The 19,104-nt window shown below is 33.6% G+C and overlaps 4 protein-coding genes across 4 annotated transcripts; 2 read left to right on the forward strand and 2 right to left on the reverse strand.

Annotated features, from left to right (window-relative positions):
- The first annotated feature begins 1,534 nt into the window (after positions 1-1,534).
- Cby (beta catenin antagonist chibby) lies at positions 1,535-2,270 on the forward strand. The gene is made up of 3 exons (XM_072892529.1): positions 1,535-1,769; positions 1,866-1,981; positions 2,134-2,270. The coding sequence occupies exons 1-3, from the start codon at positions 1,586-1,588 to the stop codon at positions 2,224-2,226; spliced, it is 393 nt and encodes a 130-aa protein (XP_072748630.1). The 5' UTR covers positions 1,535-1,585; the 3' UTR covers positions 2,227-2,270.
- On the reverse strand, positions 2,207-6,996 carry Top3alpha (topoisomerase 3-alpha). Its single transcript, XM_072892527.1, has 11 exons — positions 6,588-6,996; positions 6,078-6,424; positions 5,897-6,015; positions 5,456-5,802; positions 5,100-5,388; positions 4,514-5,012; positions 4,054-4,396; positions 3,365-3,956; positions 3,040-3,280; positions 2,635-2,888; positions 2,207-2,489 (listed from the first exon to the last, which is right to left on the reverse strand). The coding sequence occupies exons 1-11, from the start codon at positions 6,804-6,806 to the stop codon at positions 2,449-2,451; spliced, it is 3,291 nt and encodes a 1,096-aa protein (XP_072748628.1). The 5' UTR covers positions 6,807-6,996; the 3' UTR covers positions 2,207-2,448.
- A 687-nt stretch (positions 6,997-7,683) lies between these two features.
- March6 (membrane-associated ring finger (C3HC4) 6) lies at positions 7,684-12,606 on the forward strand. The gene is made up of 7 exons (XM_072892438.1): positions 7,684-7,812; positions 8,740-9,182; positions 9,280-9,607; positions 9,752-10,125; positions 10,194-10,850; positions 10,987-11,440; positions 11,576-12,606. Exons 2-7 carry the CDS (start codon positions 8,796-8,798, stop codon positions 12,316-12,318), a joined length of 2,943 nt encoding a protein of 980 aa, XP_072748539.1. The 5' UTR covers positions 7,684-7,812; positions 8,740-8,795; the 3' UTR covers positions 12,319-12,606.
- A 1,589-nt stretch (positions 12,607-14,195) lies between these two features.
- LOC140666006 (DIS3-like exonuclease 2) lies at positions 14,196-18,405 on the reverse strand. Its single transcript, XM_072892688.1, has 9 exons — positions 18,249-18,405; positions 17,549-18,077; positions 16,628-17,298; positions 16,175-16,436; positions 15,533-16,068; positions 15,120-15,411; positions 14,837-15,030; positions 14,478-14,757; positions 14,196-14,400 (listed from the first exon to the last, which is right to left on the reverse strand). Exons 2-9 carry the CDS (start codon positions 18,059-18,061, stop codon positions 14,311-14,313), a joined length of 2,838 nt encoding a protein of 945 aa, XP_072748789.1. The 5' UTR covers positions 18,062-18,077; positions 18,249-18,405; the 3' UTR covers positions 14,196-14,310.
- Between the last annotated feature and the right edge of the window lie 699 nt (positions 18,406-19,104).

Genomic DNA, 19,104 nt, shown 5'->3' on the forward strand with positions numbered 1-19,104 from the left:
CACGACGTGAGATCGCGCGAGCTCATAATCGGTCCCGTTACACTTTTTGCAACCGACGTGAGCACCTACATATCCACTCCGCACGACGTTCGACAGCAGACTGCAAACTGCGGCTCACGTACCACGTATTGGCTTCACTCCAAACACTCCGGACTCCGAACTCCGACTAACCCGGCATCCGGCGCACGGCGCACGGTCCGACAGGTTAATCGGCGTCGGTGGCGCTCTCTTACGGTTGACGCGCGAATGACGTACCGAAACGTGTATATGGAAGAATTTTCGTGGATCTTGTAGGTTTTGTTGTCAATGAGTTAAAAACGAAATCTGCAAATCAAATCAAATCAAATCGATAATGCTACACATATTAATTACAAATGCAACGCGCAAAAGAAATTTTTAATATTCATATTGAGCACACATATATTATGTACAAATTTTTAAACATTTACACAACATTAAACGCATATGTAATATATCGGCGATATATATACTTGACGATGAATGTTTATCGATTAAAATTTATGATGATTACATTGCAATATATATTTTCGCTCCTCGTATGAAACACACTCGCGCGATAATATTTTAACGCACATTCGCCAGATTCGCTTTTAAATAATAAATAATGGAGAAGAAATACGGAATAACTTTCAAGATATCACCACGATTGTCCGATTCGGAAATATCTAAACCGGAGACTGGCTTAGCGGCAAAAAAGGGTTAGTTTGAATTAGAATTTAAATTGATTTTGGATGACCTCGTGCGGCAAAAATACCAAACGAAGAAAAATAACCAACTGATAAAACATGCCTAGTGAATAAAATATAGTAACATTAGATAAAAAAAAAAAACATTGTCATAGGGACTAATCGAAAACATCCAAGAAATATATCGATCTTTTAATAAACATCGATTAACCGACCGAATATTTTTATGATGTGTTTAGGGCGTGTTCGGGGAGACGCTATTAGCGCTAACAGTGTCATTCTATCTTTGTTACTCATTAAAAGTTGAACAAAGATAGAACGATGCTGTTAGCGCTATAATAGCGTCTCCCCGAATGCGCTCTTAAGGTGCCTTTTCATGCTGACGCTCGACGCTCATTTTCAGCGTCATAAGACATCACGTGACCAAAAATAAAAATACCAATTCGTCAATTTTGATCTGTTTTGACGCCAAAAATGAGCGTCGAGCGTCAGCATGAAAAGGCACCTTTATTCTTTGAAATTTAAAAGCGTTGTCAAGGCAACGTCACGCTAAACATGATACATTTCGTATATTTTTGTTCACCCTATAAAATCTAGATTAAAATGTAGCGATGTATCGATATTTATCAACATTTTATAAAATATTGTAAAATATATCTATATGTATAGAAAAAATTTAGCTAGTAGTGTTCGCGAAGTAAAATTTCTGTTAATCTATATATTGTTTTTAACAATTAGACATAACCTTTCTGCTTCTTATTGTTAGTGCTAGTTTTTTAAGAATCTCTATTTATATATATATATATATATATATATATATATATATATATATATATATATATATATACATTATTTAACTTACGAAAGTGTGATACACTATGCCTTTATTTTCCAATAAATTTTCTCCGAAAAAAACACCGACTAGGAAGGCATCAGTTTTCTTAGCAAACAAAAATTTAAGTCCTAAAAGAATAGAGAAAGAACTGGGTCCTGAAGTAGGCCCTATACGTCTTCGTCTTGGAGATCAAGAAGCTGTTTTTGAGGCAGGCCTATGGATTCCAGGTAAATAATAATTTATGTACGTTTAATCCCATAGAAACTGTATCTTTTGCTGATTTTTTTGTGTATAAAAATAGATGGTTCTAAACTTTGTTTTAGAATCTGGCAGAGTGGGAGGTACTTTTAAAGAGAACGAAAAATTAAAAAAAGAAGTGAGACGATTGGAGGAAGAAAATAACTTATTAAAACTAAAGTTTGATGTACTATTAGATATGGTAACTCTTTTCAAGTTTTACATTTTAGAAAATTAGCTAAAATAAAGACCTGTTTTTAAACAAATAATTTTATCAATATTATAGCAAAAAATACTAATAACAATATATAACAATAAGTGATGTGTTATGACAATTTGGATACTATTTTATAGCTAACGCAAACAACCACAGAGGCTCATTTACAAAGAGAAGAATTGGAAAGATTAAAAAATAATTTTTCTCATAACAGGAGAGTTGCTGCTTAGCCTTGAGCATTGTTATTGACACTTGAGGAAATAAACACTGACAAAGTAATGTCAATTCATATTCAGTCATAGTTAGTCAAGACTTATTGTTTGAGATGAAAGCTGTGTTTAACACTGCTTTCTTATACTTTTGAACTTTTTACAATTCCGTTATTAACTAGACCGTTATTATATATTATACAATTGTACATTTACAAAACTGCGTTAACGAAAATTCGTTCGTCAAGGTCGTACATTTTCTGGACATTTGTTTCTTGTATGTCCTATAAAAAGATAATTTATCATGTAAAATGACAATGTAATTAAAATATAGCAATAAATATAATTTGAGAGAAATTGTAATAAAAATACTATCTCGAAAAAAACAATGGATTTGATGAAAAAAAAAAAGTTCTCTACATGCATTACCTTCGACTCCACAATTCCCACATTTTCTCTTGCCGCCAGTGAGTCTAGGCCTTTTAGGAGCGCTACCTCTTTGAGGGTCTCTGCTATGATTTCGATTCCCTCCGTTATTTGTGAAATTGTTCCAATCTGTATTTCCACGATTATCGACATCATTCTCGTCTGCCCACTTGAAAAAATTACAAGTGGAATTCATGCCTTTTGGACATCCATAAAATTGTCGTCCCTTATTGGGGCCCTCTTTTTGAACCGTCAATCTAATACGCGGAAAATATTTTTAGCGGAGCAAATATATATAATCGCTATTAATTCAGATTTCAACTTATTAAACGCATCTTATTATTTATCAATATTAATTATCAATTGAATTCAATCGATGGAACTTTTCCGGTCACAGAGTTTACTTACTTTCGAGCGGGCTGATTACATTGGCACATAATCGTATCGTTCGTCGATGAATTTCCCCAATCATTGTTAGAGGTACTTGCACGAGCAAAGTGATTAGTATTAACATTGTTTCTATCTGGATTAGATATCCAACTAGACTGTTCGTTCGCTGCGTCATCTCGAGATTCGGCGCTATCAGATGCCCACAAGAAAAAATCGCAGCCACTACCTTGCGGTTTAGCGCATTTGTAAAACAAACGTCCTGGAATTGCAAGAATATTGTTTTTTTAAATCATTTACGCCACAAAGATTTACATTAAAAATTTCGGCCTTTTTGTCACCTTACCTTTATTCGGGCCTTCTTTTTTCACTGTTAACTGAATCGCGATCTCGTGACAGTTGCACATAATCTCTGCATTATTGTCAATATTACCCCACACATTAGTTTTATTGTTCACATTGCGAGCATTTCTAGGCGCAGGTTGATTCGATGAACTGTTAAAGTTATGTGTATTAATCCAAGAAGTAGAGTTTTCTCTATTATTTGACACTGTTGTATTTCCACGAACGGTATTCGGCCTATTTGGTCGAGAAACGTTAAAATTATGGTTTTGTGCGCGTTCTCCAGATGTGCCAAAAGTTTCCATCGAGTCAATATCGTTATTACTTTGAACAGATCTTATATTATTAGAAACTGCCTGTTGTCGGTCAGATATATACGATTGGGATGTACTTGAAGTAGAAGTGAAGCTCGATGTATTTCTCATATTACTATGATTAGTATTTGTTCTTTGAGTTTGTCTGATACAATCTTGCTTTATGTTTAACATTTCATTGAATGTAGTATCACAGCCTATGCAAGTTGTATATGAGGTACCGTACAAAGGTATCACATTCCTAACTAACGTGAATTTCAATTTGTGAATATTCTCCGTGCACTGAAAAATATAAATCATATATTAGTTATTAATTTATTCATAAACTGTACATATATATTTATACGAGATACTGTCATTGGACATATGATTTGTTTACCTGATTGCATGTTTCATTTAAAACCTCTACATCTTTTATAGCTTCTGGAAACCAGATCACATTGAGACACGTTGGATATCCCATGCAACTAATATATTTTCCTCTGCCTTGCTTTCTTTCTTTCAAAACCATATTAGAGCCGCACTTTGGACATTTGAAAATAGCGACGTCAGTGACTGAAGAAAATTGTATTTGTTCAGTTTGAGTAGGTCTTTCATCAAGATACTGTGCTAAAGCATCGTCTATCATATTAGCGCGTTCCATTGCCACTTTGAACACTTCACGATATGTGTCGATTTGCTCTCGTAACACTTCGCTCGGATCTTTCTGACGCTGACATATCCTATGATAATATTAGCGTGTCATAAAAGTAAATTTTTTTGTATATGTACTGTAGAGCATGAGAAAGAGAAAAAAGATTTTAAAGACTAATTATGCATAAAATTGTTAATCGTCTTACAATTTTAAATCTTTTTCTAGGCTCGCACGTAAATGCGGTTTAGACATTTGGAACCCCATATTGTCATATCCCATGACCAAACCAATTCCCAACTTGCCCGGCATGAAATGTTGATTATCTGTTAAGCCTACATATTGCCTGGATTTAATAGTATCGATGTGTTCGGCGTGAGTGGCGTCTGTGCCAATGCCGTGTTTGTCCATCAGCGCGATCAATTCGGCTTCAGTCAGCAAGTTTGGTGCTGAAGTTTTTTCTTCTACCATATCTATGCTGGTTGGTCTGAAAACTTGCCCTTGCTCATAAGAGTAAATCTGCTTATCACTCCATTTATCGTATACATATACATCAAGATAATTTCTTGCTATAATTTCCAGACCGTTAGCTGTGAATTTTTCTTTCGCTATATCGATTTCTACCATTGTTTCACGACCTTCCGCATTCTTTGACAGACAAGCTAGAAAATGTCGAACTACAAATTCGTATACTCTTGCCTCATTTCCTATTAACAAATGACAATTAATACAATTAATAACGCGATTAATTTAATATGGAATAAGAGAACAAATATCTTTGGAAAGGAACAAACCTTGCAAACTGTCAGTGTATTTTGTGGGATGGATAGGAGGATGCGCTTGATCGGTTTTCTTTCCTTGTCTGGGAGTTATTCCAGATTGTAGTAAACCTCGTGCGAAATCACCCCATGCTCGATGGTTTACTTGTTGCTCTACTAATGGTGCTAGATTTAATTCTTTTGGAAATATATTAGTTTCAGTGCGTGGGTAACTAATGAGACCTTGGGTATACAGTTTCTCTGCTATTCTCATCGTCTCCTTTGCATTTAAGCGTAATTTACGAGAGCCTTGCTTCTCTAATTCCTATAAATCGATGATTTTTCAACTAAAATGCTAAACTTTTCTTTTCTAATATAATTCAATTACTTACAATGGTATCTAAAGGTAAAGGTCTCCATTTGCTTTTTGGTTTGCATGTTACTTTTTCCACTGTAGCTTCCGGCCGTTCCAAACACATGTCCAAAAAAATCTGACAAGGCATCTTCTCGAACAATCTTACTCTGGCCCATCTGAATTCTATCGATATTCCATCGCGATCGTCTGTTACTTTTATTTTCCAGTATGGTTCAGACTTGAATCGATCGATGGCTAAAAATCTTTCAACTACAAATCCAAGCGTCGGAAACTGACAGCTTCCATAACTAATCAGCATGTCCCCGAGAGTATTGGGAAATACTTTCTGCAATCTTAAGGTTTGAAACCTCGTGAACGCAGCACCTATTAACATGTTAAAAAATTCACATATATAAAGCATATTGCAACAATATAAACCCAACTAACAATATAATCTTGGGGTTAATAGAATTAATACCGATTCTTAAATCTAATTCGCTTCTTACGTCTACAGCATCACTTGTTGCCTTATCCGGTTCCCCCAAAGTTGACAGAGCTCTTTCGATAGATTGTTTTGTAATTTCTGAGAATTTTGCCCTGAAATGTAATAAGTTTGTAAACATTATCACAAATATATGAAAAAACATGTTTCTAATTACCTGTACACACGGATATTTGGCTTGATTGCTTGACAGACTTGTATAATCTCAAAACCTATATTTTCCCCTTCTCTATCACAATCTGTCCAAATAATCAATGCATTGCAAGATTGTATTTCTCGTTCCAGGGTTTTCTTAATCTTTATGTAACTTTCTTCTGAACACTGCTTGGATACTGGAGCATCGAATAGGCTTAGCGGATGACAGCCCTGCCATTTACGATACGCTCCTGTGAATTCGTAGCCTAATAAGTGGCCGGATACAGATGTCATCACCATTTGACAGTTTTGGCCCCATAGTTGTACATTAAATTCAAAGATTTTATTATATACAGATAAGCCTTCTCTCTATAAAAAAAGAAAACAACAACAACAGTTAATAAATGTTTCTAATACATTTGTGAATAAATGTAATTAAACAATGAATGAAAAAATAACTTAGAAACAATATAATCAAAAATTCTCGACAGACTACTATATGGTATATATATATATATATATAACTGTTTACCTTTCTACTTGTACCGCGTGACAAATAAGCAGCGATACTTTTAGCAGCATCGTGTTTCTCAGCAACATTGAGAACTTTCATGTTATACTCTGAATAGTATCGACTTATCGAATAAGAGGCATTTGTAAGTTTGTACAATTTGCTGGCTGTACTTTTAAACGTCACATTATAAAATATGGTACAATTTAATACGATATTATGCAGTTTGTGAAAGGTCATAACAAATAACTTTCGACATTGGCAATAAGTTTCAGTTAAAAATTTATAAATTAATTTAAATGTTTAATACTTAAAAACATGTGTAAAAAACGATATTAATAATTAAATATGTAATCAAATAAATCTGATATCTGAAGAAAATAAACGTATTTCCCGAATGACAGATTAAATTCGCTCCAAAATTAGGTTTTTTTCTAAATATTGCATTTGCAGTCTGATAAATCTAAAAAAAAAAGTCTCACAAAGCTGCTCGTGTCATCAATAGAGTTGAAACGTTGATTGGCTATTCCAATAGAGATTCTAGAAATTTTCTATTATAGCAAATCACAATATGATAACATGATCATAATGAAAATATATACACTAATCAGAGAACGCGCAGCGTCACTTTCGCATTGGCTGCGTTCAGCAGGGAAAGCAAATCAGTGAGAGCTTAGTGATTCTTTATTGTGATTGGTTCTTGCATTTAGATCTTTGTTGCATCTAAGTGCAGAAACCAATCACAATAAAGAATCACTAAGCGCTCACTGATTTGCCTTCTCTGTTGAACGCAGCCATTAGGGTGATTCCACAATAGCTGTCGTAAGTCGGATGTCGTAAGAGTTGACCAATCACAGTTGACTTTAGAGAAGAATAATCGAATATGATTGGTCAACTCTTCCGCATCCAACTTACGACAGCTATTGTGGAACCGGCCTTAGTTTACACCGACATACTTTGATACGCGTACTAAATACTACTGGCCAATCACAGCCATTCCATTCTTTAGAAGACTGGCCATGATTGGCTAGTATAGTACTTGGTACGCGTATCAAGTGCTCGGTGTACTCGTAAATTAAGCTACGGTATATACCGTGGTTCAGGCACATTTTTCTCAGGGATTTTTGCATCTCGCGAGTTTCGAATCATGTCGAACACGAACTAGAGAGAACTGGAATTAGCAGTAGACGTTTTTCGGTATTTTGCATAACAGTTTTCGATTTGATGTATTTTTATTCGAGTACACGTAAGTAAAGAGAATATCGTATTATATCATTAGCAAAGAGATCTTTTGCGCGAGAAATTAACGTGCCAGATAGTGCGATCTGTGTTTTGTAAATCATTACCTTTTTTTTTCCACGTAACATGACCCAACAATTTATGAAACATAGCTTTGGTAATATCAGATATGATTTGTAATTGCTAATGGCGTAATTGTGCTCGGTAATTATACGTATTACTTGCTATATGCGTAAAAATATATGTGTCATTGGGCAACCGCTATGTCATATCATTTAAATCGATTGTCTTTTTTTTTCGTCTGAAAATGATAGACGTAAATAGGCAATTATATCGTTACTTAACTTTTACACGCAGACATGATTCCAAGTTATATTTAACATCGTTATATTAAATACATCAATAACACCATTCTTCTTACCATTTCTCTCTAATTCGATTTTTCAGATTTACATTTCTTTCTATATGCAAATATGAACCACATCGCATACACCTATTTCTTAATTTCCTTTTGTTCCTTTTTTGAATAATTTAAATATCGTTAAAAAGTTATGTTTGTCGTTAAATAAATAGTGCTAATTTTATATCTCATTTTATGTTAATTTCTGTTAATTTCGATGTGAAATATCACAAGATTATAAGATTACAATTATATATATATTTTTTTATAAATAAAGAGAATTACCATAGCTTATCACGAGCTGATTAGGTGGATAAACAGTTTATTAGAAAATTAAAAGATAACAAGATATGTAGGTCGTGTTTCATAAATTAATGCAAGATGTTTCAACGCTTGTGTCTCTTCAGTCGCCAATATAAAATAAATATATTTTTTATATATATATATATATATATATATATATATATATATATAATGATCTGCGCAAGAATATATGAATTTATACATTATATATTCTTTTTCTTTCGTTTTCAGTTATAAAGGATTACTTCTGACTTTCTACGTGCGATCTTTTTCTCCCAATACCAAACATGACGGAGGACATGTTAGGTGCAGATATTTGCAGGGTCTGTCGATCCGAAGGCCTCGCAGACAGACCCCTGTTTCATCCTTGCATTTGCACGGGTAGTATCAAATGGATCCATCAAGAATGCCTGGTTCAATGGATGCGTTACTCGCGTAAAGAGTACTGCGAGCTCTGCGGTTACCGTTTCTCATTCACACCTATATATAGTCCAGACATGCCGCGCCGTTTACCGCTAAGAGATGTCGTAGGTGGGCTATTTTCGAGTATTGTCACTGCTGTAAAGTACTGGTTACATTATACCCTGGTGGCGATCGCTTGGCTAGGAATCGTTCCTTTAACCGCTTGTCGCACGTACAGAGCCCTTTTCAGCGGTCCACTTGATTTAGTCCGAGTAAGTGGCAAAATATATGTAAACTAATTCTTGATATCTTCGATACGAGGAGGAAAAAAAACTTTATAAGCTCATCGATGATCTTTGTGTTTTGCAGATAATGTCGTTACCGATGGATATGCTCTCCACCGAAAATATATCATCGGACGTATTTCACGGTTGTTTTGTAGTTACTTGCACCTTATTTGCTTTCATCGGTTTAGTATGGTTACGCGAACAGATTTTACACGCGGGTGGTCCTGATTGGCTCGAAAGAGACAACGTACAATTGCCCCCGGTCGACAATCCACCGCAAGCGAATGTACAACAGCCACAGCAACCTCAAGAACAACAACGTGCTATGCCGCAAGAAGTTCAGGATAACAATAATGTCCCTCCTTTTGTTGATCCACCTATTTTACAAGAGGGAGAGTTACATAATGAAGGTATTCCATGTTAAACATCATTTTTCATATTTTTAAAAGTGACAAAGATATACAGACCATGTGGCAGCGTGATAGACTTGATTGTATTTCTCTACAACATTGTTTGGTGGTTCATTTTATTTACATTGGATCGTTTATTTATAGATCAGCGTCCTGCGTATCAAGAAGCGGCGGAAAACTTGGCTAATATTCCACGAATTGTTCTTGTCGAGCCGGAGGGTCTAATGAGAGATGTACAAGCACCTCCCGCACCACCACTTCCAATTAGAGACGAACTTGGCGCGGACGGCGCACAGGTGAACGCTGCAGGTGGTGAACGTTGGCCGAGAGGGCACGCGGTACAAGCACACGTGGTAGCACAAGCGCAGGGTGAAGCTGAGGAAGCTAATTGGAATCCTATGGAGTGGGATAGACCTGCTGAGGAACTAACGTGGGAACGTCTCTTAGGATTGGATGGGTCTCTCGTCTTTCTCGAACATGTCTTCTGGGTTGTATCCCTAAATACTTTATTTATCATGGTGAGTTTATCTATCTTCCATAAGAATAGTTTTCTCCTTTTTATTTCTCATTTTTATATTTTTTACAGGTATTTGCTTTCTGCCCCTATCATATCGGTCATTTCACGATAGCGGGTTTAGGGTTACAGGAACACGCGGCGGCGTCACACTTTGAAGGTTTGGTGACAACGTTGTGCGGTTATTGCGTTATCGGAGTTTGTCTAGTGGTCCTCCATACTCTTGCCGCTCTATTAGGCTTTCAGCGTTCCCAACGAATCTTGGGACTTTGCTACGTTATCGTCAAAGTCTCTTTGCTCTCCGTCGTTGAGATTGGCGTACTTCCATTAGTTTGCGGCTGGTGGTTGGATATTTGCTCATTGGCGATGTTTGACGCCACACTTCGAGATCGAGAATCCTCGTTCAGACTCGCTCCCGGCACGTCTATGTTCATTCATTGGCTAGTAGGAATGGTCTATATATATTACTTCGCGTCGTTTATCCTTCTCTTACGTGAAGTTTTACGACCCGGAGTTCTTTGGTTCCTCCGAAATTTGAACGATCCTGATTTCTCCCCTATACAAGAGATGATACATCTTCCCATATTGCGACACGTACGGCGACTAGTCGCGTCCGCAATCATATTTGGCACGGCTATTTTACTCATGTTGTGGCTGCCTGTGAAAATTCTAAGATGGGCCTGGCCAGGATTTTTGCCCTATACTGTGACCGTACAAAGTGAAGCTCAGGTAATAATAATAATAATAATAATAATAATAATACAACAACAATTGCGTTATTTCTCTTATATCTTTATCCTTGTTATAAGGGCTACTCTTATGTAGAGTATACGTATATATTGTACATATGCATTTTAAATTGTAGGTCAGCGAACTTTCATTGGAACTGCTTCTACTGCAAGTGATCCTTCCCGCATTATTAGAACAATCGCATACGCGTACATGGTTAAAGGCTCTAGTGAGAGCGTGGTGTCGCGTGGTAGCGTGGATGTTAGACCTGCAGTCGTACTTGTTGCGTGATCAAGCAGATGATCCGGGATTGGCGGTCATCGAAGAACCACAACATCCGGACTTGGGCGCCGCGCATCAAGCATTATTGCAGCGGGAAGGACCTACAGGATTTCAACCTTACACTAGGCCACGATGGTTTCCTGCGCGATTGGTCGGACTTTTGTTCTGCGTTTGCGTATCCCTCGTGATCGCCAGTCTAGTCGCTATGACGTTACCTGTATGGCTTGGACGTAGAGTGATGGCGTTGTGGATGGTAGGAGCACCTGCTCCGTCGCCGCCTGTTTTACCGCCTGCGGTGACCGGTTCCGGTAAGTTATTTATACAAATTACTCATTTTTATAACAAATATGTAAAGAAAATACTACATATTTCGAAAATGTACATATTTCGGAATTTTCGTTTTTTTTTTTTTTTTTTTTACTTACACTATTTGACACTTTTAGATGGTGGTGAGACTGTAGGCCCTCTCTCTGGAAGAGTACACGAAGTGTACACGGTAGCGTGTGGGACATACGTGTGTTGGGCTGCGGCGCGAGGTTTAGCGCTGGCCTTCTCCTGGTTACCTCGTGGCCGCAGAGCTATCATTGACCGAATTAAACACTGGGCGATCTTGGGCGTGAAAGCTTCGGTGGCATTTGTGCTGCTTGTCGGTGTTATACCGCTTTTATTCGGTCTTCTTCTCGAGTTAGTGGTGGTGGTGCCGTTGCGCGTCCCGTTGGAGCAAAATCCCATCTTATTCATCTGGCAAGATTGGGCCTTAGGCGTATTATACACAAAGATAGCCACCGCTGTGACAATGATGGGACCCGATTGGCGAATACGTCTCGCTATCGAGCGGGCATATAACGATGGAATAAGGGAAATGGATTTGAAGTTTGTTGTCAAAGAATTGGCAGCTCCCGTTATATGTTGTTTTGGTCTTGCCCTCGCGGTTCCTTACGCCGTGGCCTACGGAATAGTTCCGCTTTTCGTGACAAATCTGCAGACCCAGATCCTCATTGCCAGACGTTTATATCCTTTTCTTCTTTTGGTGAATCTGATCTGTGTAGTGATCTATTTTCAGATACGCCAATTCAAGAAACTGTACGAGCATATTAAGAACGACAAGTATCTCGTAGGGCAAAGGCTCGTCAACTACGAACACCGTAACAAATCGCAACAACATCAATCACAGAGGTCGAGCTAACAACGTTAGTAATATAAGGAACATGAATTATGGTGAAAAATGAATGAAAAGGATTAGCTTCGTGTACATTCTTTAACAACTACTTATTGATCAATAATTTATATATAGTTTATCATTTTATTTTTAATATTATAATTTATTGATGTAAAGCGATACTGAATAAATCAAAAAGACTGTTATCCAGCGTATCGCTTCTCATTTTGATGTTTCGCAGTTTTAATGACATGCAAATTCCAATTATCTTATATGATTTTTTAAATTATCTTGATTAATAAATAATGAGTACAATTTTGATCGTATTATTTATAATAAGAACAACATGGTTAAGCAAGTAAAATAAATGGGTGTTGAGAAAGCAACACATTATTTTTATGCTTTGCTAGGTAGTTCTAAAATTCTGATTTAATAACATGTCTATTCTGTAATTTCTCGCCAATAATATAAATATCACTGTCGTTAACGTGTTATTAGATAAATGACATGTAAGCTGCATAAAGCATATAACAATAATGATATTATTATTAGAGAGTTGGGAAATTACAGAATAAGCATGCAGTATAAAACAATGCTACAAACATAAATGTACAGAATATAATAAAATATCTCTCAAAAACTCTTTGGAGCTTGGATTAACATAAAAAAGAAATGTATGAAAGTACATTGTAGTTATCATGTACAATAGTAATGTAGGATAACGATTCAGTCTCTGTTGTGAAATTTTATATATGTTTGTGTAAAAAAACATTACGTATATATATATATATATATATATATATATATATATATATATATATATATACAGATCAGCTATGTGATAGGAACAATTTTTTTGTACATGTGTCATGTAATCAAAATTTTTTTTTTTATAAATTTAATTTTTATAAATTTAAATACGTGAAAATTAAAATTTTGTATATATGTTATACAATACTTTTTATATTGTTTATGTATGAAGATTATTCAAAATATGTGTAGATACTCTATAATACGATATGTACATACACATGTCATTTACAATAAACTGATCTTTTGCGACAAACCAATATATAGTGTGCAATATAACATTTTATTAAGTTTCAAGGGAACTGGAATAATAAAATGCTCTAATACATTTCATAAAATACATACATACATACATACATACATATATATATATATATATATATATATATATATATATATATATATATATATATGCTCTCTTTTTATTAATCATATTTACATATTTTCTATAATAAAAATTCATAATTCACTGAAAATATATCACACTTAATCACTTGTAAGGTTGTCATGTTTTATTATTAATTATAATATGTAGACATATATACAAAATAGTATCAAAATATTTTGATCTCATTGTATTGGAAGGATCACATGAAAGTTGAAAGTATATTTTATTTTAAAATTTTACGTAATTTTTTGTCAAGAAGAAATTGTATGTAGTTTTTATCTTTGTCAAATGTCCATGACATTGAATCCAACCATTTTTTAATTATTATTATTATTATTATTATGACATATAATCATGATTATTATTATATATATATATATATATATATATATATATATATATATATATATATATATATATATACACGTATATTTATACATATATGTATACGTATATATTTAAATATGTATATATATTACTTATATATATAATAATAAAATTTTTTTACACAGGTATATAAAGGTTATTGTTAATAGTTGATGTAAATTTACTTTATGATTCTTAATGCAATGACAATCATGAATTCTTATATTCTCTGTGCTTTCTACAGTCCGAGTCATCAGAATAACATGTACATGTAATCTCCAAATGTGATCCTTCAAATTTACATCAATTTAATTTAAATTCAATGCTGCATACACAAATACGTCACTATATTATTAACAAATTCATTGTCATATGATATAAAATTTTCTTGTAATCAATTATTCAAAATCAATTATATAAAAAAAATAATATATAAAAATATAAATTTCCGTCTGTTACTGTTGTGATGGTAAAAGAGTTGCTTTTAAGCGCAATCCTTCAATTTTCTCTACTCGTACATGTACCAAACTAAACAAATTGATCTCCTGAAATATTAAACAGTATTTATATTAATATAATTACATAAATTGTATATTTTAAACAAAATATTATATAGTCATACCTGTACAACGAAAGGTTCTTTCCAATTAACAATTATAGTTGGTACACAATTTACTAAATACTTTATTGTGGCAGTATGTTCCATTTCTTTAAGGTCTATTTTCAATTTTATGCCAGTATCACAGAGAATAATTTCTATTCCCTCTTCCTTCACATACAATACAATAGCTGAAGCTTCAAAACCACCTGCAAGACCTACCATATATGCAAACAATAATTCCGTACTTTGTTCTTGCACTAGTTTTGCACTGTACTTCTTCACATTGCAATTGCCTGCTAATCTATTACAAGTTAAAAATGAAGCTTGTTAAAGTGTGTGCAATTTTTCTCTACTACTATCATATTGTATTATAAACATACTTTGAACACAACTTAGCTGTCCATTTCTTTGGTAAAGATTTATTTCCTATTGCTGCATAGAGCAAACGATGAACTATACAATCGGAATATCTACGAATAGGAGAAGTAAAGTGCGTGTAAAGCGGCATGTTTAATGCGTAATGTCTCAAGTTTTGCAATGAAGAAATGGTGGACGCGCATACGTATTCTGCACGCTAAAATTTTCAATATTTTGGAATTATTACAACATTCATTTTTCCTCTATAAATACATGGATAACATAAAAAATATTAAAAACTCTTACCATCATAGTCTTTGAACACAGATTTATGATAACCATTATAATATATTTCATAGAATTGCTAACTGAAATAGCATTATTATATTCTGGATCGTAGCGACGAATGCTGGTCTGTAAGCTTCTAGCTGTTTCGCAATCCAAATGAATTCCATATTTTCGCAAGGTATCACAAACTATATTAAGAGAATATTTGGACGGATCTCTATGAATACGTAATAAAGCTGTTTCAGGAATCGCTGTATACAATTTTTCAGCGACTGTTACGTTTGCTAGCAGCATAAATTCTTCTATAAGACTGAAACAGTATACACATTTAAATAACTGGGACTTTTTCTTTCTATATATATATATATATATAATACAATGTAAAAATAATTTAGCAAGTAGATGAAAATATAAATGAGTGAAAATTGCACCTCTTACTCTCTTTCCTTTCCTCTAGACAATAATTTACAGGTATTGGAATTCCGTGCTCTTGACTGAGCGTGCTATCCATACAGATCTGTAACTTTGGTTGATCTAATCTGAGTGCACCGTTATCGAATCGTTTATTTCGTAATTGACTGGATAATTTAAATAAATTATTCACTACATCAGACAATGATGATACTGTATAATTTCCTTTTATATCAAGAAACTCTTTGGATTGAGTCTCTTCTTGATTTTCAATCATGGCTTGAGCCATGTCATAAGACATTTGACAACATGATCTTATTATAGTTTTTGCAAAACGGTGTTTCACAATTTCAGCATTTGGTGTCATTTCCCAGATTACGGAAAAAGATAATCTATCTTTACCAGCTGATAAGGAACAAACTTGACAGAACTTTTCTGGTAACATGTGGTAAGTTTTATGTGGTAAATAAATGGTAGTAGCTCGTTTAGAAACTTCCACATCTAATGGTGAGGAGAATTTTAAATAATGTGTAACATCTGATATATGTACTCCAACCTGAAATTAATAAAACATAAATATCTAGATGCGCAATACGCCTAATGAACTTATTGATTAATGCCTTCTATCTACATTATGTAAATCTAACAAATGCTGCAATTACTTCATAGTTTCCATTGTCCAAGACTTTACAAGAAACAGCATCATCGATATCGACAGCTGTTGCCGGATCTATTGTGAAAATACATTCATGCCTCCAATCCTCCCTATCCTTTATATCATCATCTGTTAAAATATAATCACTACTTGGAAGTTCTTCCAATAGCTCTTTTTGATAAGGCGATACATCTAAATTATGTTCAAGTATTATTGCCTGTAACTCTGCTTCTATTTCGCCAACTTCACCGACTACTGAAAGAATTCGCCTGCAAACACAAACACACACACATACAGATATATATATATATATATATATATATATATATATATATATATATATACATATATAGTATATATACTATATATGCACATTAAATATAAGAAAAATCAAAAATATCAATATACTATTTGCACACAATGATATAAATTCTTTCAAATTTGCTTAATGCAGACCTACCCGGATGCATATAATTGTTCCCAGGAATCGATACTAACAAGAAACATCGTATTCTTATAATGGTCAGGTTGGCTGTGATATAAAGATGGTATCGATTCAGGAATTACTAATGGTACTCTTCGATCTCTTGGATGAAACAGTACAAGGGAATCTTTTTTTCTCAAAAATCCAATTGCTCTTCTTGAATGTACCTTCTCTAATAAACACACAACTTTACCAGTTTTTTGTATTTGTCCATCAGGAAATTTATACCAATATTTTTCAGGATTTATTTGCGCCACGACTAAATCTCCATCAAAAGCACGATTTCTGTTATGAGCACCAATAATTAATAAATCGCGTTCTCCTTCACTTTCCATACGTAAGTAAGCATATTTATAAGAAGTAGGATTCACACGAAGGTTCCCTTTTACATATTGTACATTATTAAAAATTTGCTTTTTTAAAATTTTCTTCATTTTTGATACAGATATATAATCTGAAAATATTGTCTTTGTTTTCAGCGTTTTTTGTGCATTTTGTCCTTTCTTTATTGTACTTTCTTTTATTATGTCTTTGCTCTTATGATAATGTTCTTTCGATACATTATCTGTACTTGATTCATTTATTACTATCGTTTCCATCTTATTTTTCTTCCAACATTTCTTTGTCAATTTATCAGGTGTCGTGACCTAGTAAAAAAGTAATCATTCTCATAATTGGAGTTTTATAAAAGTTATTATAAAATATAACAAAAAGAAAAAATTATTAAAAATATAGTAAAAGAAAGTTATAAAATGTAGCAAATAAAGAGAGAAGAGTGATAATGTATAAATTGTTATATATATATATATTATATGAAACATTTATATAAGAATAAAATATACAACATTCATCAGAAATAAAAAAAATTATAAAAAATTTTCTGTACACATAGCTAACCTGAGTTGTAATTAAACTCTTAATTTTACATTTGTCGTCAGTAGAAGTTATCAAAGTACTATTGTCTTTTCTCCTTTCTTTCATAAGTTTATTCCTATGTTGCGTAGCACTAGTAAGATGATTTTTAGTTTTTGCTTGCGATGTAGGACTCAAAGAGATTTGAGATGTATTTTCATATTGTGTAAAATATCTCATATTATCTTCTACAGCTCCCGAAAAATTGGATGCTGCTTGTACCTCATTTTCATCCGTTGAAATCTTACGGTACTTTGTATCTTTCCATCTCATCGATTGAAGAGTGGGAGAAACTTTAAGTTTAATCGCAAACTGTGCAACAAATTCCACTAATTCGTTAGTAACTAATGTTTCTTTTGTTAAGGATCCTAACACAGTTTTCTGCGCATCGTTCTTTTGCTTATTTTTGCACGACATAACATTGTAATGTTTTTTACGTTGAGATGAAAGTCGCACCTTCTTCATTTTATCAGCTTTCGGCAGTGAATATCTAGGCATGATAATGTGGAACGATCTGCGATAGCAATAATATGAAGATTACAGCTGTATCCAAATGCAAAATACAATTATAATTCACAGATGTACATATTAAGGTTAACATTAAGTAAAATTCTATGAAAATTAAATGTATATTTTTCCATTAAAAAAAAAAAAAAAAAAAAAAAAAAAAACAATGTATGTATACCTGTTATCTACATTAGCTCTCACGTTGAGGAAAAAATAAATTCACATACTTAACACTTATATACATATATATAACACGGTAAAGGACAATCCGGGAAAATTTTGGTTAAATCGAAATCAAACATTTTGGCTATTCTCATGTGAGATGTATGTGAGTCAAATTAGACCGGATATACAATAAGTGTAATAAACTATAAGTCGTAAGAAAGTAACCAATCATATTCTGTCTTAGTTCCTTTCTATTTGCACTCTCTCTCTCTCTCTCTCTCAACTCTCAATCTTAAATATATCTATAATCGTATCTAATTTATTTTTAAATAATCTTATAAGTTATTCTTATTATATATATATATATATATATATATATATTATATATAGGGTGACAAATCTACGAATCTGAAATATTTCTGTTGCTTTTGAGAATGCAAAAAAATTTCTAAAAAGAAAAATACTTGCTTCACGCGAATAAATATTATAACAATCATTTTTTTCTTAAGATAAAAATGTTTGTTATTATATTAATTATTTGTTTAAAGTAAATATTTTTCTTTTTAGAATTTTTTGCAGTCTCCAAAGTAACGAAGATTCAAATTCGTAGGCCTTACTCTGTATAGGGTATATTAGTAAGTTAGAAGAAGAAAGAAAAGTAAGCAAGGTAGAGTAAGTGAGACAGAAACACTAGCCATGATTGGTTACCTATCAAGTCCGCGCATGTGCAGTTCATTTTTAGGTACGCTGACATCAAAGGTGACGACAGAGGGCGTGTTCGGGGAGACACTATTAGCGCTAACAGTGTCATTCTATCTTTGTTACTCATTAAAAGTTGAACAAGGATAGAACGACGCTGTTAGCGCTAA

The sequence above is a fragment of the Anoplolepis gracilipes genome, chromosome 5, assembly GCF_047496725.1.
Source record: "Anoplolepis gracilipes chromosome 5, ASM4749672v1, whole genome shotgun sequence".
Classification (NCBI taxonomy): Eukaryota; Metazoa; Arthropoda; class Insecta; order Hymenoptera; family Formicidae; genus Anoplolepis; species Anoplolepis gracilipes.